General features: G+C 28.3%; 1 protein-coding gene across 2 annotated transcripts; it reads right to left on the bottom strand.

Moving 5' to 3' along the window:
• Positions 1–6,070: 6,070 nt before the first annotated feature.
• LOC129988078 (uncharacterized) lies at positions 6,071–21,774 on the bottom strand. Of its 2 annotated transcripts, none has more exons than XM_056096197.1 (4): positions 21,521–21,774; positions 18,023–18,194; positions 11,273–13,857; positions 6,071–6,667 (listed from the first exon to the last, which is right to left on the bottom strand). In XM_056096197.1, the coding sequence occupies exons 3-4, from the start codon at positions 12,632–12,634 to the stop codon at positions 6,641–6,643; spliced, it is 1,389 nt and encodes a 462-aa protein (XP_055952172.1). In that variant the 5' UTR covers positions 12,635–13,857; positions 18,023–18,194; positions 21,521–21,774; the 3' UTR covers positions 6,071–6,640. The 2 variants fall into 2 exon arrangements, with proteins under 2 accessions (XP_055952172.1, XP_055952171.1); XM_056096196.1 differs by lacking the exon at positions 6,071–6,667 and adding an exon at positions 8,807–9,513.
• Positions 21,775–23,705: the final 1,931 nt, after the last annotated feature.

Genomic DNA, 23,705 nt, shown 5'->3' with positions numbered 1-23,705 from the left:
TGAAATTTGGCATACGGTCTTTACACCCAATTTCTATTAAATTTTGAGCAAAATCAGTTGAGGAAATCTGTTTGTCCGGCTCTTCGAATATGCGTTAACATGATAAGTACGAAACGAAAGAGGTAAATGAATAAAATTCAGAACACAGAATTAACATGTATACTGTAGACACCGATCACATTTTGAGTTGAATCCAACAAGTGGTTGATTGTCTGTCGGTCTGTACTTTCAGAAACATGTAAACGCGATAACTCAAAAACGGAATTATTTGAATACACCAAAACTAGAATGGAATTTTGTGACTAGCAGTGTAGTTTGCGATCAAATAATTTTAGTTTCAATCGGTGGGGAAAATGCATCTAAAACTCAAATTCGGTTTTCGGATACTATTAGCCACACGTCAAATAACTCGCCAAAGATGGCATTATAGTTTCGATAAAAAGTCTAAATTCACGCCAAAGGTTAATATTTCACAAGTATTGTACGTCAATATTATGCAAGGCGTTTCCGGGATTACACCTTTATTGCAAGAAAGATTTGAGGAGATCGCTCCTGCTGGTTTTCCTCCGTTTCTTCAAATAAATTTGTCTTTTATATAGTATAATCATGCTATTTTGATAGATTTAATTCTTAGTAATGCTTTTAATTTGTGTTTTTACATCAGGATAGTCTTCTCTGGTGATTATGTTATTTATTTATTGTTACAAGCTGCTTTTAACGATCGATTTGTTGGCCGGGACTGATGATTGCTACAATTTTCAATTAAATATTTTATATTGCTTCCTCTTAATGATATCTTCAGCAAATTATTTTTAAGCTTCAAAATTTAGTATGTAGCGAGTTTGAGATGAGCGAGGATAGAATCTGGAACCTTGTGGTTCGCCGCCGAGTAACAAGACCACAAGGTCCCAGGTTCTATCCTCGCTCATAACGTACCGCCTCAAGTATATATATATATATATATATATATATATAATGCATTATTATCTTTGTTATGGCAACAGTTATTTATGTAACAACTTTTGGCATCACTATATGTTGTTTGCAATCGGTGTTCTTTTAATGCTAATCTTTTATTACACTATTTTAGACTTACATTGTTCCATTTTTGCTATATATATATATATCCTTAATTTTCTGTCATCTTACATAAAATTTGAATTTTAATTTGGAACGGAAATGATTAAATTGCAACTAATACAAACATTTTCTCACAGAAGCTAAGTAAAAATGGGGCGCATAATACTAAAAAATTTTCATCATTGCTTACTTTTAAAGTTAAACTTAACTATGAGTATGAGAAAATTTCAAAAAGTTTTTAAAAAGTATATTTAAAATAGAAACATATTCATCAAGGACAAATAAAATGTAACTTCAAGCCTTCACCTTCATCATCTGCTTTTAACTGATATCGACTGCTCGGTTTCGGAGATACTGTTTCGTATTCTTTTGAATACTGTCAAAAAAGCAAACATACTGCGAAGATATCTGCCTGATTTAACGGTGCTTTTAATTTCTTTCGGTAAATAAAGGGTTGAATTAGTATCATTGAATAGATAAATTTTTTCAACATATATATATATATATGTCAAATTCGGTAGCTCTTGGTTCAACACTGAGATTCTCATCTTTTAATGGACCATCGACTTCTAAATACAAAAGCATTTCAAGGTTCCCCCCCCCTTTCTATAATGATTAATCCTGTCAACTATTAAAATATTGCCGCCCGTGGATAGCTGCTGCCCTTATGATTCCCGCGTCTAATGTGGAGCAGTACCGATCCCAACGGGAGCCTATGATCTTGTGGTATATCCTATTGATAACACACAAACACATTCATCTTCATTAGTAGTAGAGGTAATATTCTTTAGCTAAATAATTTATTTATTGTGATTTCAATTCTTTTTACACTTAACCAAAAGAAAAATAATCAGTATTGAATATCAGGAGTTTTAGCATATTTTAATCTATATAAAAAAAATATTTAAATACCAATACATTTCCGGTTTTTTTTTTTTTTTTATTGTTTGCAGCTTGTACCCTGAGCATTGCTGCCGCAGAAGTAATTTCGGAAATATCGTTTGAAATTTGAAACAGCTATCTTGTTTAATTAGAAAGGATAGAAAAAATGATACTTATTTTTCTGTTGACAATGAATACATTCATTGAAATTGAATTATGTATAATGAAGAAGCATCAATAATATTTATCCTCTATTATATTTGACTCTATTATTCAAGTGCTTTAGGGTTGACAATATTTTTTTGTTTTTCCGTCTTCATTAAAAACAAATTTCTTGGCTGTCCCACTCGTGAGCATCCAACATACAGGTATAGGACAAAATAATAGGAAAATGAAATGAAAATTTTTAATTAGTAAGGGGTTGGGCCACCTTTGGCCTGAATGATAACTTGCATTCGACACGGGATTGAAAAATAAAGGCCTTGAACAAAGTTCAACGGAATTCGCCCCCCATTCCTCGTGCAGGGCCGTCTCCAGTTCAGATAGTGTGCGTGGAGGAGGAAACCGAACCGAATTTATTCTCTAAAAAAAATTCCACAAAGGCTCAATGATATTGAGATCAGGAGACTGAGAACACCAGGTTAGATGTTCCACTTCATTATCATGCTCATGTAACTATGTTCGAACACAGTGAGCCTTGTGAACAGGGGCGTTGTCATCTTGGAAAGAGAGTCTGAAACATAAAGTGAAGATGATCTGTGAGAATGTTTCGATAATGGTCGCCTGTGATAATCCCCCTCAAGACAACGAGAGGCCCCAATCCATGAGAAAATATTGTGCCCCACACCATCACAGAACCCCTTCCACGTTTCACGGTTGGAACTAGGCAGGCAACATGAAAACCGGTGTTCGCCAGATGAACACACATCCGGTGGTCTGGAATAATGTAAATTAGGATTCATCAGACCAGATGACTTGTTCCCATTGCAGTTGTCTAGTTTAGGTACTCTCGACACCACTGTACTCACTTCATAGCATTTCGCGCCGAAACTAACGGTTTTGGAATAGCTACTCTGATATGAATGTTTTCAGCATGTAACTCTCGTTGAATAGGTTTCATGAGTACGGGGTTCTGAAGGTGAGTAATCATCTCGGACGATATCTGCGACAGTGTAGTCTTGCGATTTCGGGCGACTATCCTTTTCAACACCCGTCTATCACGGTCTTTCAACTTTGACTTTCGCCCATTGATGTGCTTCGCAGAAGACACCTTACCCAGGTCTGTGTAAGCTGTTATAACACATGACACAGAGGTCCTTGAAACACCCACAAGGTTGACTGCTCTGAACACGGACACTCCAGCGAGGCGAGCTCCAAGTATTATGCCCTTTTTCACGTTGGAGAGTTAGGACATACTCACGCTTTGCTATACAAAATTTTCTCATGCAATTTTCACACTGCCAAATGCTTGACTGATACCTTCCATTTCGCCGCCACTAGGTGGCACACTGTTGCGACACGAGGCAGCCTTTTATTGGACGGTCATAGGTCGAATCATTTTTAAATGGGTGCTTCTATTATTTTGTCCTATACCTGTACAATTGCCCAAGTATGCCAATCGGATGAACGGTACGCAACACATAAAATACGAGCAAACAAACATTCATTGTTATATATTAGCTATAATAATTGTATTATGCCTATAAGCTTCGTGCAAGTACAAACAATAAGTTGGCAAAGTTTTATCGCAATTGGATGAACAGTACGGCAGTGCATAGTATGCGAACAAACAAAAATTCATTTTTATATATTAGATATGTGTAACTAATTAATTTTTTAGACTTTTGCAGTAATTAATTCTTAGAATTTAGGTTGCATTAAATTAGAGAATTTAAAGTTGTTTGATATAATGAAATTATTGCAAATAATAAAATATCTAATGCAGCTGATTGCTGAAGGTGTCTAGTGTTTAATACAACAAAATCAAAGTAAAAATAGAGGAACAAAAATTTAAGATAACCTTTGTAGAAAAAAAAAAATAAAAAATCTCCTGCAAGATACACATATTCTGTTTACTGAAAACATAAATACCACATTTTCCTCCAACTTTTTTCACAGAAATAATATCCAGAAATCTGTTCAATAAAATTGAGTCCCTTTTGCCTTTCTAGCAACACACTGTAAGCATAATTAAAAAAAAAAAAAATCTAACCCAAGATGTGTATGGTTCTTTTTTCCAAATTTGTCTTTGGTCATGAACTACTGCCCTCGTGTAAAGATTTTAACATTCCTAAGAAGAATTTCTATTACTTTAAGAAGACCAGTTAGCTTATCCACCCGTTTTATGATAATAAAAGGCAGTTACAAGAAAATAAAAGAGAGAGAGAGAGAGAGAAAACAAAGCACATCGTTTAGTCACTTCTTGGAAGGACCACACACTTCTAGCAAAGAAGGGTAGTATCCTTTACCTCCAGTCGCAGGACATCGATAGTAATAAAGATTTAAGAGGTCATCGTGACTGAATCTCAGAAGAGGTTGCCAAAAAAATTCTTTTTTTGCTATATTTTGTTTTGTTAAAGGCAAAGAAAATATCTGTAGAGCATCTTTCCTTTCTAGAGCTCTCCCTTTTTCACACACCATCTAATAGGCCTACATTGTCTTATGTATAAGGGGGGCTACCTGTCATCGGACAAGCTCACAACTTGGCCACTCCACCACTGATAAAAGGATTATACTTTTGTAGAGATTACTTATGGATTCTAAATTACCAAAAGCGTAGTTTTGAAAAAACTTTTAAAGAAAATGGAACAGATATTAATTAAATGTATATTATGTTTCTGTTCTACCCAGTCAAAATGTCAGTTATCTTTTAAATCTTGCGGCTCTCAGAATTGGCGATTTTAGAGTACTCTAAGATCGCCAAGCTTTACTATACAAAAACGAGCTATTTTCAATTACTTCATCGACCTCTCAAAGAAGCCAATCATCTCCCAGGGTTTCTCAAAAGTGATTAGCTTAGATTATAAAAATGTTGATTGTTCTAAAATTGTAATATTCAAAATTTAATAAATAGGTCAGATTTGATCGTAAAAGATAGATACGTTTATTTATTTATTTAAAAGTTAGACTGTCATGAAAATTTCTCAGAATATGATTCCTCTGGAGCAAAGGATTGCCTAAAATTTAAACTTCATAATTTTTGAAATATATTTATAAGCCGACAAATACTATTATTGACCTCATTTAAATCCTTTTGAAAATAAAACTAAAAACTTAATTTTACAAAGAATCCATGAAATTTTTTTGGAATAATTCCTTCAGATATTATAAATTATGAAAATTATTCTGTGTGCATATAAGACTTGAATGCCGAACGACTCTGCTTTCAGTTCTCATTTTTTTTAAAGAAAATTACATGCTTGGTTTCAGTAAACAATGTCTTTATATTAATTGCAGTTTCATTATTTCCACTTTAAATTAAAATTGTATTTTACGGGCGCTCACATAAAATTGGAGAGAGATCCATAGTACAATGAACAGAATGGTTTAAAGCCAACATAAGAGTAAAAATGAATTATATGACTATCAAAATTTGAAGCTTAAAAATATTTTGCTGAAAAACCTATTAGGAGACCATAGTTACACAGAATATTAATTGGACATTTTAGCGAGTATTAATATTGGCGAACCGACTGGTCGCCAAAGGCGGCTAGAACCGACCGAACCGACTGGTCGCCAAAGGCGGCTAGTTACATAAAATGCACAAATGGTTGCATTTCTTTGATGCACTTGGCGATTTACAGATTACGCTACATTCCATTATATATAAGATGCCAAAATTTTGCCAAGATAGTTGTGACTTCAGCTATCGATAATTTGATTTATTTTGGCGATTTATTTCGTAGTAGTAAAAACAAACACCAAAATTTCTACAAATGAGGTACGCTATGTAATGATTATTTTCGCCCCCCCCCCCGGAAAAAATTGGGTGTTTAACAACTGCAATAGAATTGGCACAAGAGATAAGACGAGCATCGACACCTGAATTGAATCTCACAACAGGCGGTACAATGAGATTAAAGCATGTGGTGTATTTGCCTTATTTTATTGAATATTTCTAACAAAAAGAAATATAAATGATGTTTCGAATATGTCATCTGTATCGATCAGGTGTGGGTAAATGCATTTTTCATAAACGAAAACAGATTTTGTTTATCATCAAATAAAAGTCCCAGTACAATTATTTTCGAGTACAATCGATTATTTTTCCACCAATAAACATCTTGAAAGTTCGCCATTACAGAGTTAGCCCTATTGGCACAAAACACCCAACATTGTTACAATATCTACACGATGTTGGCTGGCATTCAGAATAACTGACAACATCATGGAGATATCGAACAATAGCTTATGCATATAAGGGGTAGTAACATGATTTGGGTGGACATCATTTTAATGGACTCTAACATCAATAAGCATAGAAAGGGACATTATGGATATGCAAACTTATAATTAAGATATCATATTGTCCCAGATATGTAAATTATGTCACTGTTGTAAGTTGTTTCATCATCATATTGTCTCATCCATACAGTTTTTCTGGTATTGTTGTTATTTGTTTGATCATCATGGATAATAATCCCAATGCTGTGGTGCAACATAGGAATGGCTTGTCTACTCATCCTTCCTTAAGCTCATACAGCATCTGCAAGATATATTTCAAATTAATTTGCAGTGGTCACCATATTCTTCTTCAATTAGCAAAAAAAGACTTTTTTGTGGAATTTAGCTACGAGTGGTAGGATTTATCTCAGATCTGGCAAAGCACACACACACACACACTTGGCACTACAATCAGAGTTGGACACATACCTTAATAAAATTTGATGTAGTAATCAAATTCTTATGATCATTTTGCTTAGTCTTTCAAAAACCTGTTTTAATACATTTTTTCATAAGCATTATTGCTATAAATTTATTATTTTAACATATTTTTGCTTCAAAATTTTCTGCATTTTATACATATGCCCTCAATAATTTAAAAATTTGATTCAAAAATTTTTTATTAACAAATATTTCTCTTAATTGACAACAATGTATTTATCTAATTATTTGTATTTTAACAGATTTCAGGAATATTCCAAGACTTTTCAAACACTTCAGATAACGTAGATGTGCTTTTCTAAAATGTCCATACAGTACTATAAATGTTTTATAATATTACATACATATTTATCCATTTTTGTTGGTTTGGGATCAATTATTACAATGGTGGAGTAATTGATGATTATAGTCAGTACCCACTTCCAATATATATATTAAAACTGCCCTTTTTTCAGAAGTTTATATTAAAATAAAAATAGATATTAAGCCTATTTAGACCAATCAGAAATGGAGAAAGATTTAATTTTTTTTAATATTACTCTAACATCTTGTTAAAAAAAAAGATTTACAATATAGTTCTCGACTTTGATCCATCATGACTCACTAAGGTAAAAATCAAATTAAGTAAATATCTTTTAAAATTCACATAAATGATATATTTATAAAAATACTTCATCATCAAAATGACTCCATTCTTATTTTTTGTCTTTTATAAACAGAATTGGAATTTATTTTGGAAACAATATATTCTGGATTACCAAAAATATTAAAATTGAAAACGTTAAATGTTATAATATTAAATGTTAAGAAGATGCTATAAGAAAAACTTAAACTATCTGTTAATGAGCATTTACTTTGTTTAGATATTACAGAATTACACTAATATTAATAACTGTTAGAATTCAACAAACAAAAATGCAGAAAACAATATTTTAAAATATTATTTTATGAATATTTTTCTTTCTTTTTGCATCACTAAAATTAAAAGCAATTTCAGAGACATGGAGTCAATGACACCAAAAATAACAAAAACTTTGAAAAAGAATAACTTGAAGGTACTGAGGAGATGATTATATTCAAGGACAAAATACACATGTTAATTAGTGTTTAATGAACAATGTGGAGTCATTTTGACTCCTGTCTCCAGTTATGGGTTAAATAGCGACCTTTAGCATAACAAATAGCTCACATTTGGTGCAGTTCAGAATACTGAACTAGGAATCACCAGAATGATAATTGTTTTCCAACTGCTACAGGGTTGTAAAATCACACATTCTGTTGCAACCCAAACTTAAAAATTTACATTCCAAATTTTAAAAAAACAAGAGTTCATCAGGAACTTGCTAATTTAAGGGGGGAAAATAAATCAGTATTTATTCTATAATTGAAAGACAATATAAGATATTTGGTCTTAATTTAATTGCAACCAGACATTTTGCTTCAAGTTTTTAGAGATGCAATGCTTTTAAAATACAAGTAACCTATCAGATGCAAGTATAAGAAAACAAACATTCAGTATCAATATTTACAGAAACTTAAAGAGATATGTTTAAATTTGTGTTAAATTAATAAACAGAACAGAAGTAAATTTTCAAATAGAAGAATTTTTTCATATGTTTAAAAAAAGAAACCTGATGCCAAAACAGTTTCTTAATAATTTTATTTAATATACCAAAAATCCATACAGTGTAACTCGCATAACTAACTAACTTGCAGATATAAATCAAAGTTAATAATAAAACATTAGAATACTCTACAGTGTCAACAAGCATTTGATTTAAATTAAGGAAAATAAACATCTGTAAGTAGATAAATACAATTAAGAATTTGAAAAAACATGCATTTTAATAAACACTATCTTCAACATTTAAATATTATTCCATAGTAAAATTCAATTAAAATATTTTAATTAAATATAACATTATTAATAAAACAGTTCTCATAATTATTTTTTTAAAATTTTTGCTCACAGGAACTTTTGGTTTTGAAGTTTTTATATCAAAATGTCGTAAAAATAAAATGAATTATTGAAATCATAAAGGACTTGTTAATGCAAAAATAATAAGATAAAATTAAAGGCAACTATGAAAAATAGCATGAAAATTTTTAACTTTGAATTAAAACAGATTATAAATGAATCATCAACCAAAAATATTAAAAATGCTGGAAAAACTTATTCATTAATTTTTGATAACAGCTTTATTTTGAGATAAGAATTGGTCATACTTTCTATTTCAAACTTTCCAGAGTAAAGCAATAAAATAATTATAAAATGACATTAATAACATCATATAACTGTATAATCGTTTCAATACTGAATACATAAAGTTAAATAAACATGCTGCAAAGCATATAAATGATTAAATTATTAAAAAAAAAAAAGAGAAAGAAGAGCAAAATTGAACAGAAATAAACATAAAAATATAAATCAAGCAATAATTAGAAATAAATATGTTTTTAAAAAAATCAAACAATCTCTTATTAATGCTTAAGAAAGCAGAAAAAAAAATCATTACATTATAAAATAAATAAATCAATGAACATATCCAACAAATACTGCACATAAACATGGTTTTAAAAATTTAAGAATCTAGCACATCAATCACCATATCAATGAGATTTTCGTGCATATGCTTGAAATATACGTTTCATGCTAGGTCGTTTAGCCTATTAAAGAAAAATAAAAAGACATGTAAAATAATCATTTGAAATATACTGATATATATATGTTTATATTTATATATGCCATCATATTATTTAACAATACTGCAACACCTAACAAACGATTTCAGTATATGATAAACTAGATTTATCTCCACTTATTCAATGATAAAAAAAATATTTTTACTAACTTATGAATCATCCAGGATTTTGGTTTTCACAGACCTCTCAAATTCTGATTACCATAATTTTGACTATTTGATATTAATCTGACCATATGAATAAAATAATCTAAGCCAGCATATTGGCTTAGGGGTAACATGTCTTCCCCATGATCTGGGTGTCCTGGGTTTGAGCATGGTTGTTCTTCCCCTATGTTCCATCTGTGAGGTACTTGAGAGAGCCCCCTGTAAAAAGGGGTTGTGCAAGTGAATGTGTGTCATCTTCATTTGAGCTAGAAATCAGACTTCTGCCCTCGGGTGCTCAGAGGTCTTTACCCTCAGATGCTACTGCACCCCCTTTTCATGGTAACATGAACACAACATCATCATATGAATACAATCATTAACTCCTATGAAATTGCAGAATCAGTAACTTTCTGTAGTTTAATTTTCCAGAAGGGGATCTTCCTCTTTTATTATACATAAAATCTGCAATGGTATTTCTCATGCCTCTATTTATCTTTGGTCTCTCTACAGAGATCAAAGATTAATGATCATTCATAATGTTAATCATCATATATCAACAATATACCCTAAAAAACTCTTTTAATACAAAAATTTCTGCCTAATTGATACAAGAGCAACTAAAAATACGAGTCGACAGAAAATCTGTTGACTCGTATTTTTCGCTATTATATTTTATATATATATTGTTTCTTCGCTATTAGATTTTATATATATATATAGTTCAATTATATTATCATCCCATTTTAAAGCTATACTGGAGCTATTTTTGGATGACCCTGTAATTCTGAACTGTGGTCAGATGACAAGGATGACACCTGAGCTGTACTCTCCTCTCCTAACTTTTGCACCACATCAGTGGGAGGATGTTTGGCCCTGACTTATTTAATGTGCACCAGATCCACTTATATGACAATTCTTCAGGGGAATCATGTCTCTTAATATGAAACTCTCCGGTTTTAAAACCAAAATTTTACCACCAAACCACTGTGGCCTCATTTTACATATATAAAAATATGCCAACTTCTTCAACTAACTGAATCTATGTAATTTTTGCAATCATATACATAAAACTGTACTTTCATTTTAAAACATTTATTATTTTTCTCCTAAAAAAATAACAGAATGCTTTGTTAAATTTGGCTCAAGCATTAGAAACAAAATAAAGAAAATGAAAATAAGAAGATAAATGATAAATACATATGAAAAAATAAATTTTTTTAGAAGTAAAATTTTGAAAGTAGAAATGTACATAAAGACTTCAAATAATTCATGCTAATTAATTAATTAATGTTATATAAGAATTTTAGTGAGTTTATTTGACAGTTGAATAATTTTGGTGAGAATCTTAAGTCTTACCAAATAATTATGCATCAGAATTAAAAAATCTATCTACATTCCTTCTATTTACATCTTATACATACATATATATATATATATATGTGTGTGTGTGTGTGTGTGTGTGTGTGTGTGCAACTGAAATCTATTTTTATTGATTTTTAAATATAAAATATAATATTAAAATATAAAAATATAATATTATTAAATATAAAAAAAAAAACCATAAAAAATAAAATTACCTTTTTGGGGAGTGAATGGTATTCATAGAAACAAGTTTTTCCAGTCTTCTGAACACACAGCGATTTGCCACAAGTTTTACAGCACCAACTTGATTTTTTAACTTTGCAATAAAAACATACATTTTTACCTTCCACTAACAAGGGAATATGATCAGTTTTGGGAGAAATTCGTTCTTCTATTTCTGAAAGAAGCTGAACATTTAAAGATTCATTATCTGATATTTGTGCAGCACTGGCACTATTTGTAAGAGAATTATGAATATCATCACTCATTTCGTCTGAACTAATATCAACAACATCAAATGATTGATTTTTAAGTGCTGAATGATATAAATAAAAACATTTCCTGCCAGTTGTTATGACATTACAAAAATGCAAATCACAAAGACGACATTTATGCATGCCACGCACTTTACAATAAGCACATTGCCTTTTTCTTTTATAGGGACATGAGATCAGAATATGTTTATCTCCCAAAGTAGTATTTATACTTGCAAGATTTCTAGATGTGGATTTCCTAGAGGCAGAGAGTGATTTAGAAATATGTATAGAATCTAAAGACCCAGTAGAAGGGAACACATTTGAACTGTGTTCAGAATCTGAAGCCTTGGTAGGTGAAAAGGACACTTTTGAAGCCTGTTCGGAATTCAGAGCCTTAGATGGTGAAAGCGATACTTTCGGAACATGTTCAGAATCTAGAGTCTTAGAAGGTGAAAGAGATATTTTTGAAACATGTCTGGAATCTGGCATTTTGGAATGCAGTATGCCTTTGAAAGATGGTGAATGTGATAATTGAAAACATGATCTCTCAGGACCTTTCTTGCATAAATGCCTATTACAACCTTGACATTGCCACTTAGTATGAGATATTACTCCTTTAAATTTGCAATAAACACAAATTTTCTTAGATGCTGTTTTCACATGAATATGCTTGATTTGATCTCTTACATCTGAACCTCCCTCTGAAGATGCCTGAATATGAATTCTGCTCTCAGAAAATTGTTCACCATTTGGCTCATCTCTTTGATGAACAGATAAATTGCTTTTTTCTGAAACTTGTTGAGCATCTAGCAGAGTTCTTTCAGATTCACTGAAAGAATTGTGCTTGCACAGATTGATTTTCTTCAATAATATGTAAGGAGGCTTCAAATGACTGGGAATAATGCCATGGCTTATTGCTGATACATATCCATCTAGGAAAAACGTAAAAAACAATATAAGAATAGAACATAATAAGTAATATATATCTAAAACACTTCTTTGATATGAATGACTGCTATAACCGAAAATGGATATTCTTATTACATATGCTGAATATAATAATCCATAAAAGCTTTGATGACATTTAAACCTATTTCCCATTATTCATTAAACTAATCAGATTTGACTATAATTTATAACAGAAGAAAATTAGTTCCTTCCCGCTTCACTCAAAAAAATTTGCACTTCAGAAACAAAATAAATGAAAGTGGTTGATTTTCAATCCTCAGAATATTAATCAGAAAAATTAAATTGTCAATGACTGTTAGTCAGAAAAATGAGATAAGATTAAATAATTTGAAAAATATATAAAATCATACAGAAAATTACTTCTAACATTATCAGTTATTTTAATACAACCATCAAAAATATTTTTATTAAATTAACAATAACTTTATCATATTTGTCTTTTTAAAAAAAAAAATATTCACAAAATTGGTTAATGACTTGAAATTTATTGCTCTTTAATGATAAACTCTCAAATACAAATGAATTAATTAATCAAATTTTTATTAATTAACCTTTAACTAAGAAAATAGAAAAAAATAATTGTAATAAAAGATTTTTAATTTATTTTTGAAAAAGAAAAGTATTTTCCATCTTAGATGTTATAGATTACACACCAACTGCCTTCAATAACTAAAAAGCTTGTCTAGAATATTGGCTAACTCATCTGTTAGACTATAGTTACAGAAAGTATAACTATTTAAAATTACCTCTATATTATTCAGGGGGGGAGGGAACTCTACCAAATACTAACTTATTGAAAATAATTGCTTTTTATTTCCCTGCAAATGATTTTTTAAAATTTCTAAGCATATTTTTAAAATAAATTATTTTTAGTGTTATTTGTTTTGAGTTAATTATTGAGACATTATGAAATTTAACAAATCATTAATAATTTGGGAAACCTGCATTACATATCATAAGTGTTTCAGAAATTATCAGGTGAAAACAACAACTTTTAGCTTAATTTTTAATTGATTAAAATTTTTAAAAACTCATTCTGATGAACATTTCTCCATTCTATGACGTATGTTTGTGCTGGATATTGTAGCTCCAAGTCCAATAATCTCCTCCGCATAGCACCTACATGCACTATTTATAAAAATATATTCATCCATTGATATTGAATAACAATATCACAGTAATGTTGGCTGATAATATATTTATGTTGATGGTACTCATGTTCAATAACAAGCATATTAGATATAAAACTTCATTATTTAAAATTTTTTTATTAAAAACATTTGAATATAAAATTGATTTGACACATTGATTGGAAATGTTCTAAGATTTACTATTTTCCAGTTTCTCCTGATTTCCTAAAAAATAAAAAATAATAAAAATTAGTTACATTTTAACAAATCTATTGTAACACTATAACAATTCTAAAAAAAGAAATCAAGTTTTTAAAAATTATTTTTTATCCATTACAAATACAGGAAAAATATTTAAAATATCATAATGATCAAATAAATTTAATCTTTTTAAAATGCAAGTAAAAAAATATCACAAATTAAAAATTCTTCTAGATATAACCATATGATGCAGAAAGACAATAATAATAAAAATAAAGGTAATAATAATAAAATCATATAATAGAGATGATAATAAAAACATTAATAATTATTATTTCATTTCAAAACTACATAATGCTTTATTATAAGCAAATGAATTTTACACAACACAACAATGAATTTTCTCAAACATCCAGAAAATATCAAAATATTAGTAATTAAATTGGTAATAAATGTCAAAGAAAAAGATTATACACAAAAATAAAACAAATATTTAATAACATTTTAAATTCTGAAAAAAATGCATAATAACTGAACAAAAAAAAATATTTAATAACATTTTAGATTCTGAAAAAAATGCATAATAACTGAACAAAATAAGTGTGTCTCAAGAGCAAATATTACGGAAATATAAGCACCAGACAACATACAAATTTCACAGAATGTCTTTTTGCATTTAGTTAAGAAATAAGCCTTTTTTTGTGATACAAATTATGTTCATTTAATCATTTACAATTGTACAAAAATAATAAATGAACAAGGGCAAACACAATGCAGATTTTTTTATAACAATAACAGATAAATAACATCATAATTGATTGGCTAACATCAGGATTTGTTATATTAGTTCTTGAAGGTAAGGACTGGATAAGGAAGAGAATATATTAGAAAAACATAACAGTTCTGCAAAAACTGAACAGAAGATATTTAGACACTTCCCATCAAAAATTATTAGCTAGATCATGACCAAATTCTGTAGGCATATTTTTTTTTAAATATGCAGTTCAGGTTTCAGAAGTGAGGCAGGTTTTGATTGGGAAAAAGAGGAATAGTGCTGCATTTTTCAAAAGAACTTATTATAACTTTTCTTTTATGAGAAAATGTTTTGTTAAACTGAAATAACTTGATAAAAAAAAAGAAATTAAAACTTTCTATTTAGTAACTTTTGCATAATATGTGGAAGGAAAAATTTAACTACAAATTCATGTGCAATAACTTCACTGCAATCATATATTATAACATACTATCATTGAATACATGTTTTGCCATGCCTTCCATAATCTTGTTCTAAAATTCAATTTATGTGTTAAGTAAGAAAAAACACATTGTGAAAATTTGTCTTTGAAGAGAGAAATATTTAAAATATTTTGATAAACCTTTTTTGTCTTTAAATAACCTCAAAGCCAAATGTCACAAAGGGTTCCAATGAAGTTAACAGATTGGCTAAGATATCTGGAATAATTTGATATCAATCTATCTCCAAAAAGGTTTGATGCAATATATTTTGAATAGATCGAGTAGAGATAGTCATACCACGTCTTGCATTAGGTTGATGGTATCCGGGCAATTTAACAGCTGCAGAAAGGGAATTATAATTTTTTGTATCATTACAGAATTTACAAAGCAGAGTTCAAGGCAATGTTCTTTTTACAGAAAAAGAATATATATATATATATATATATATATATATATATATGAATGAAGTTACTTCACCCCATAACTTTTGATCTATGCAATGGAATTTGTTAGCTAACATTAGGATTTTCAACTGCCCAGATAAGGAGTTATGTATGTATACAACATAATTCACAAACATGACACAGGTCTAGAACTAAATCGGCTGAACATAAAATAATTAATTGTGCCAAACATAATCATTGAAAAATAAAATAATTATGATTAATTGAACAATAAAACGAATAAATTTATACACAAAAATGCTTGAGATATTAACAATATTGAGCAGTTATTAAGGAAAAGAAAATAATCTATCTCAAGAATGATTAAATTGGATTCTTAAAATACTGAAATCCGCAGAAATATGTTATACTTAAATTCACAGAGAAATGAGATTCATCACCTTACTAAATCTTTTAAGGCAAAGAATTATCTATGATTCATGCAAAGAATATTAACAATAGCATTATAGCATTTTCAGTATGCCTGTAATTATGATCAGCAGTCATTTTGACCATTTGTCTTAATTAAAAAAAAAGCACACTTTTGCTAATGTTATGCAATGTAAAAGCTTATAGTATACAATTTGTTTATTTAATAAGTAAAACTATGTAACAAAGGATATATAAATATATATAAAAGCTAAAATAGTCAAAAAGTATTTAATTTGTTATCAAATCTTCAACATTTGTAAACAGTAGATAAGTAAACATAAAAAAAAAAAAGCTTGAATAATCAAAAGACATTCTTGTCAATTTTAAATTAGCCAATATTTTATAAATTGCCTCATAAAAGTTTTCATTATCAAATAAATGAATTACTTTCTTATGGCTTTTATTTGGAAGTGTATACAGATTTCTTAATTTTAGCTGTGTAAGTTCCACAAACATATTTTTTACATGTGCCCAAAGTTTTGTTGTCCTTGCAAGCATTTATCTAGCATTGTTTATGTTTTCAGGTAAAAGGTCCAACAAGAATCAACTTTTTTTCTTAGGTAGAAGTGGAAGGTTTGGGGAATTTTGATGAAGTACAAATGTTTCGAAGCTCCTCAACCATGTGCAAAATAAACTTATGGTGATTGATGTTTTCATATCCAATTGTCTCTTTAGTAATTATCCAAGCATTTATCATAGTTAAATCAAGAATATTAAAAAAATAATAAAAAAAACTTGTACTAACCAACATCTGGATGAGAATTTCACCGAGTATTTTTCGCCTATCTGATTCAAAACATTAATTCCATAATTCATTGAATTGTAAAATTTAACAACTTCTGATGATTTTTGTTTATTAGATATAATTCCCAATTTTGGATAAAAAAATACTCAAGAGAAAAATGTTTCTATTTATTTTTTCCTTGATAAAATTTAGTGGCATATTATCATACTTAGCAATCTTGCCGGAATCGAAGCCATCTCATTTTCTTGAGCAAATAAAATAGTACCATCTTTGAATAATATATTATGCCAACATAATTAATTCTTACAGTCCTCATTTATTTTACTAAATTCAAAGTAATTTACTTAGTTTACTAAATTTACAGTGAAGTGAATAAATTTTCTGTTGTCAGGTTTCTTCCAATGTTGCAATAAGATTCATGTCCACCTATCGTTTCTCCAGCTGGCTTTATTTCAACCTTGCCCAAATAGGGATATCCATTCAGTAAATATTTTGATTTCATAGCAGTTTCAAGCAAAAATTTAATTCCAATTTAAAATGACCGATAACAGTAATTAAGGGTATATATAATAATACTGGCAAAAATAATTATTTAAAATGAATAAAAATAAATTTATGTAATTTTTGAAAAATTTTAGAAAATATAAAAAAATGTCAAAATTATTAATAAGAAAATAAAAAAGTTAAACTGAATTAAAGTGGGCTTTCAGTCAAAATGACTGATATCATAATTCAAGTATTAAAGCAAATGATAGCCAATAACTCTAATCATTATATAAAATTTACCAATACCAACTGTTACCTATTCAAGGAATAAAAAAACAAAAAATGTTTGTAATTCTTTATCACCAAAAAGGAAATCATGCATATGAACTATCTTACATGAGTATTTTAAAATATTAAACAAAATTTTCATTACATTGAAAAAGAAATGTCTAAATCATGAATTAATGCTATTCATGCACTAATTTCATGTTGTTTGCTCAACTGCAGATAGGATTTCTTAAACTCTTTGAATTCCAAAGCAGAAACCTCCACAATGAATTTGGTGAATATAGGCAAAAAAATTTCAAATACTTTTAATTTTATCTAAATTATTAGCTTATTTTCTCCAATCATCATCATTTATTTTCTCTGATCGGAAAAGTATGCATAATTTCTTCCACACTGAAATTGAAACTAAATATTTATATTTAAGAGAGAATGTATTGGAAGTTTGGTCCTGATCTAGCTAATAATTATTACACAGTGATACTTTAAAACCTTCAATTTCATTTGGATAATCCTTTATACAAATCAAAAATCCATAAGAAATAATTTTATTTCAACTTACACAAGAAGTGGCAAGAAAAAGAAAAATTACAGTCAAATCATTATTTAACAATGTATTATATTAAGCTTTTCCTGGAAAAAAAAATCTTGACAATCAATCGCTGTTCTTCCAATAGATTCTTTAAATTTCTTTTTAGCCTTATCAAACAGTCAGAAGGGGATAACTCCAATAACTGTAAGAAAAAATTTTAATATTTTTTAAAGCAGTATACTATTTACATGATACATTTCATTCAATAACATTTCATATAAAGTGATGGCTATAAAATATAACAGATGCAAGATTTATTATACGTCATGTTCCATATATTTTTTGTCACATCTATAATATGGGGGGGGGATAAATCATTTTTTTACGTGTTACAATTAAAATGACTAGTGAAAATAAAAACAAAATATTACAAGTTACTCAACAAACCATTTAAATATTGAATAAATGAATATTATAGTTATATCTATTTTAGAATTTATTCTATTGATTAAAATTAAACAAATAATTCACCGAAATTGACACAATGCCCATCACATGGCCATAAAAAAAAATAGAATTTGGAGAAAAAAAAATTATTTAAAATTTTAACAGATTATATTTTTTAGAAATCATCAAGAACATATGGGTAAAAGAGCTTATTACTTGCATAAATAATATAAAAGTATTCAAAAATCATCAAGTGGAAAAACTGAAAGCAGAATACATTAGTGTTTAGATCAACTATTTTGTGCCATCCTATTTTGTCAGCTAAGAGTTATATTGAATAGCCTAAGTAAATATACCAATGTGGATTGCAAAGTAAAATAGCTATTGGATTGTATATGCATTCTATCGATTTCCAAGTTTAAAATAATCTGGCGATCACTCTCCATTAATCATTACTGAATTAATCAGTTGTTCCCATCTCTCAATTTAAAATAAAACATATGACTTATCTTGACAATTTGTTTCAATATAATAACTGATTTTTTTAAAAATATATTTTATACTAATGATGCCAATATCATTAACCAAAGATCACTTAAAAAGATCCAAGGAAAATTTTGCAGGCATTTTTTTACATTAGATGAATGCTAAATAATTAAAAGTATAATTATTAGAATTGTGATGAAGATTTATAAAGGGATATACATTGGAAAATAGGAATGCACACATTAGAGGGTTTATTTTGAGAATGCAATTAGAAATTTAATTAAAATAAAAAAAAGAGTTAAGTTTTGATGATTTTTTTTCACAAAAGTCCAAAAATCTCTCTTCAATTATGCAAATTTAGCTGTGTAAAAATTTTTAGTCTAAATTTAATTAATTTTAAACATATTTTTTTAAATACATTTCACAACAATATTTTCATTGTACTGAATGAAATTGAAATAATTATCATTGTATCATGAAATGATTGATTTCATTGTATCTTGATTGTATGATTTTTTCCCATTGCTGAAAGATTTTAATCCTAGTTTAGTATGCCCCCGAGTTTGGCGGCAATATGGTAACTGAAAAAATCAAACAAAATAATTATTTTAGTAACCTTAATATTTATTTGTTTACTATTTTTTTCACTTGTTGAGTTGTACATCTACTACAGCAATTTTATAAGAAATGAAAATTAAAAATAGTTGGTAAAAACCATTAAAATTTTTTAATTAAATTACATTTTATAATTGAGAGCATTATTACTGTTAATAAAACATTCAGTGTTATTCTTAAAATGAACTATGTACACACACACACACATTATATATTGCAATTTTTACCAAATTATTTTACTAAAATTGCCTGTTTACAAAGTCAAACAGAAGCTAAAAACATCTGCCCAAGTTTACTATTTCACAATTTTTCATCTTAACAATCTAATGGAATTCTTTTCAATTTGTTGCTCTTTTCGTGGATTTCATGATTATTCCATAAGTTTGTAAGTGTTCAATAGTCCAATGTCTGATGTGATGATCAGAAATATTATGAGAGATAATGTATTAGTGAATTTGATGTCTAAATTTATAAATATATATTTGTATGATGGAGAAGATCTGCTGTTTTTTCTTTTCTTTTTTTAATGGAAATTGTTCGCTGCTCAAATGAAGAATTAGTTGAACCAAGTAACTGAATTTATTTCTTAATTATTTTTTAAGTTAAAAAAAATTTTGCTTGGTACCTTTTTCAGATGATTGCTTAGAATTTTTTCTAAGTGCAGACCGGCATAGCCGGTTTTCAGAAGTTCGTTATTTCAGAATTCAATGGTCATTCAGTGATTATGGCCCATAAAGGTTACAAAAAAAAAGTGTTGCTAAGTTGCCATAATAATTGAAAATTACTTTTCATTATGATGGCGTCAAAGGATTGGCATATTTTTGCGAGTGTTGGCAGGTTGATGGGATAATCCCAGATAGTAAGTAAAACTATAAGATAACTGTTACTTTTTTACAGTATTGTTCAAGTGGTCAACCATCATCCTTGGGAGAAAAAAAAGAAAAAAGAAAGTATTGTTCAAGTGGTCAGCCATCATCCTTGGGGAAAAAAAAGGTTACACCAAACTAGGATTTTACCACTGAAAGCTAAAGAAGGAGCTTGTTCAATATCTATGTAGTTTACAAGACAAATAAAAAATGTGAGCTTATAATCTCGCTAAACTTAGAAGATAGATGAACATAATGGTGTTACAGTGCCATGAAACTGATCTTTATTAGAATATTCATGTACACAAAAAACTAAAACATAAGCAAGACTATATAAAATCAAGTCTTTAATATCTGACAATTTGACGAATCATAGATATGAAATTTACTCCAAATGATTTATTTGAAATTAAAATAATCAATACATTCAGCAAACCTATAGGCCATCAAAGGCAGCTAGTTTTTATATAAAAAGAAAACCACGAAATCGATCTCAAGAATGAAAAAATTTGATTCTGAAAATGCTGAAGTCCATATTTCGACAGAAATGTGTCATGTCTGCGTCTTAAACAGAGCATATTAGCACGAAAAAATATTCTTGCAATCACAGCATACTTTATTTTAATAGAGATAACCAATAAACAAGGTATTAATTAACAAATATTAATTCTGTGCCCCCATTAATGTTCTGAAAACGGGTTCTTGTGCTGAAGGTTTAAAATTATTGAAATATTTTTAGTCACTCATAAATATAGATATCAAATATTTAGTGATAATTTAGTAAATTATGTCTTTAAAAAAGAAGAAAAATGTCAATAATTTTCAGAATAATAAATTAGTTTTCAAGTAAACAAATCAGATATAAAGAACAACATGAATAAACAATAATTACAAGCACTTTTCTACAATGCTGCCCTATAATTAAATGTTATACTCACAACATTATTATTATCTATTAAAATAATAATAGCATAGCCAAATATTCTGGAAATGAAAACGAAGTAGATAACAATATGTTTAAGGAATCAGAATTATTAATTTTTTACGATAAAAATAAAAGTGAGATAATAAGCTTGAAAGTAAAAAATAATAATAATAATTAATAAATACTTACATTCGCTTCACATGGAAAACTATTTTAAATGAATTTACGCAAAAATAGGATTCAATGAATTTTATGAACTAGATATCTATAAGGGAAACAGATCATGAAATAAATAAAAGAAACATTACAAAAAGAAATCAAATTTACAACAAAAATAATCAATATAAAGAATTTACAACACTCCAACAAGTAAAATAATTCAAAATATTTTGTTTATAAAAAATTATATGGAATTAGCACTTCAGAAAACGAAGCACTCACAACTTTTTTCTGGCATTGAAGTCACAGTTTAAAAACAAAACCGATTTTACTTTGTTTTGCTTATGTAGAAAGTTATGTAATGAATTCATGTGCTTAGATTTTCTTGAATAAAGTATGCATTTTTGAATGAAAATTTTTATTTCCTTATAGGTAAATTTCTTTAACTGCATAAAAGTGTAAACAACATAAATTTCATCAGTTGTAAAACCGCAAAAACAATGAAGTAACTGAAATGAAATGGTTGTTCTGGATTTTTATTGTAGATCCAGTTCCGCGTAGAGCTGCGTCTTATCGTTACCGTTCTGGACATGGTCTTACGAGACCAAAATGTTATTAATCAGTCAGCACTCGGAGTCAAACTGGTATTTGTAGAATAGGGAACGAAACAACATTTCTGATTATTATGCTTAATGAAAATATTTTGTTAGATTAGTATCACAAATAGTAAATTGTGACAAAATTAGTAAAACAAAAAGTTTGTCTTTTCATTCACCAGAATTTTTTGTTCTTAATTCCATTAGTTACTTCTGTTCTCTTACTAATGGCCCTTTTAACATTCTAGTTAAAATCTGACTCAAAAATTTATTATTGACCAACGCTATAAATGAGTCATAAAAGCATTGAAAGATTTTCGTACAATTAAAATCAATTTTAGAAGGTTTTATACTCAGCATTTAATTTTATTACAAATTAATTGTGCATGAAAGCATCATTGTAGCTACTATTTTAATTTGAATATTTTTTAATTCAATTTTATATTGAAATGCCATGTTGCACTTATTCTACAAATGAGGAAAGATGTAACATTTCTGCCAATTAAAGTGGCAATTTTTTTTTGAAGGAGCTTTTATTGATGTTCTAAAAGATAGAAGCCTATCAGTTAATATATTCATTAAAATCATTTATTCAATATTATTTTTTATTTCAATATTAATACCTGTTTATAACTGAATACAGTTTCTATGACAAAATGCTAATTTATTGCTTAATATATTATAAAAACTACTTTATAATGTCTATAGTTTACCTTTAAGATTTTTTTTTTTTTTTTTTTGTCAGGGGGAAATAAAATTAAAGCTCAGAAGTTCTTATATAGACTCCCAGGTAGGCCTAGAATTAATTGGGAGAGGCCTTTAAAATCTAATTTACAATTCTTAGCATTCTTATGGAACATAAAATACAGGTTGTAGACAGGCTGAAACACTTTCTAACCAGTTTTTGTTCTGGTTGCACCATTGTATCCTATATACAAGCAAATTTATATATAAATTTTGTCCAGTATTTTAAAGGTCTTCGAAAAGTATAAAGTAACTTTATTTCTAATGTACTAGGTTTTTGAACTAAACATTTCTGTATACTTCTGTTAAAAAAACAACAACAGTGCATTCAGTTTCCAAAGAATTGTAATTGAAATAAAAAATATATCAGTCACAGTTAAAACACGATTTTTGCCTTATAGTATTATCGTTCTTTACTGTTATTGACTTCAGCTTTCAAAGTACAGAAGGCATAATTTTCATAAATTTATGAATGGTATTTTTGAAACAAATGATTTGTTGCTGTTTATTTTCATCAAATAGACTATCTGAAAAAAAAAAAAAATATATAACAATACATACTATTTTAAACATTTATATGTAATACTATCAATATTTGTGACTTTTTTAAAAGTTTGTCAAAGTTCTTCTGAAGATAAAATCTATTACTTGCATCTTTAACACGTTACTTTAAAGTTGAATAGGGAAAACAAGCATTATAATAAATTTGAACTAATAATTATTCATTTTCAGCAATATAAGTTAAACATAAATTTAAGACAACTATATGAATTGAAAACAATAAATAAAAATCAAATGTGCAATTTTCACTATTTTAAAAATATGAACAGTTTATTAATTGAATATGAAAATTATGAAGTCAGGATTAAAAAAAA

This window comes from Argiope bruennichi, chromosome 10, assembly GCF_947563725.1.
Source record: "Argiope bruennichi chromosome 10, qqArgBrue1.1, whole genome shotgun sequence".
NCBI lineage: Eukaryota > Metazoa > Arthropoda > Arachnida > Araneae > Araneidae > Argiope > Argiope bruennichi.
Note: the sequence above shows the minus strand (reverse complement) of the source record. Positions and strands in the feature narration are given on the sequence as shown.

What these genes read in the sequence shown, in the direction of transcription:
- LOC129988078 (XM_056096196.1), bottom strand. Translation starts at nt 12,634, where the DNA reads ATGGGAAATAGGTTTAAATGTCATCAAAGCTTTTATGGATTATTATAT. An exon ending in ACCATTCACTCCCCAAAAAG is followed by an intron (nt 9,514 to 11,272) that starts GTAATTTTATTT and finishes TTTCTTTAATAG; the next exon opens with GCTAAACGACCTAGCATGAA.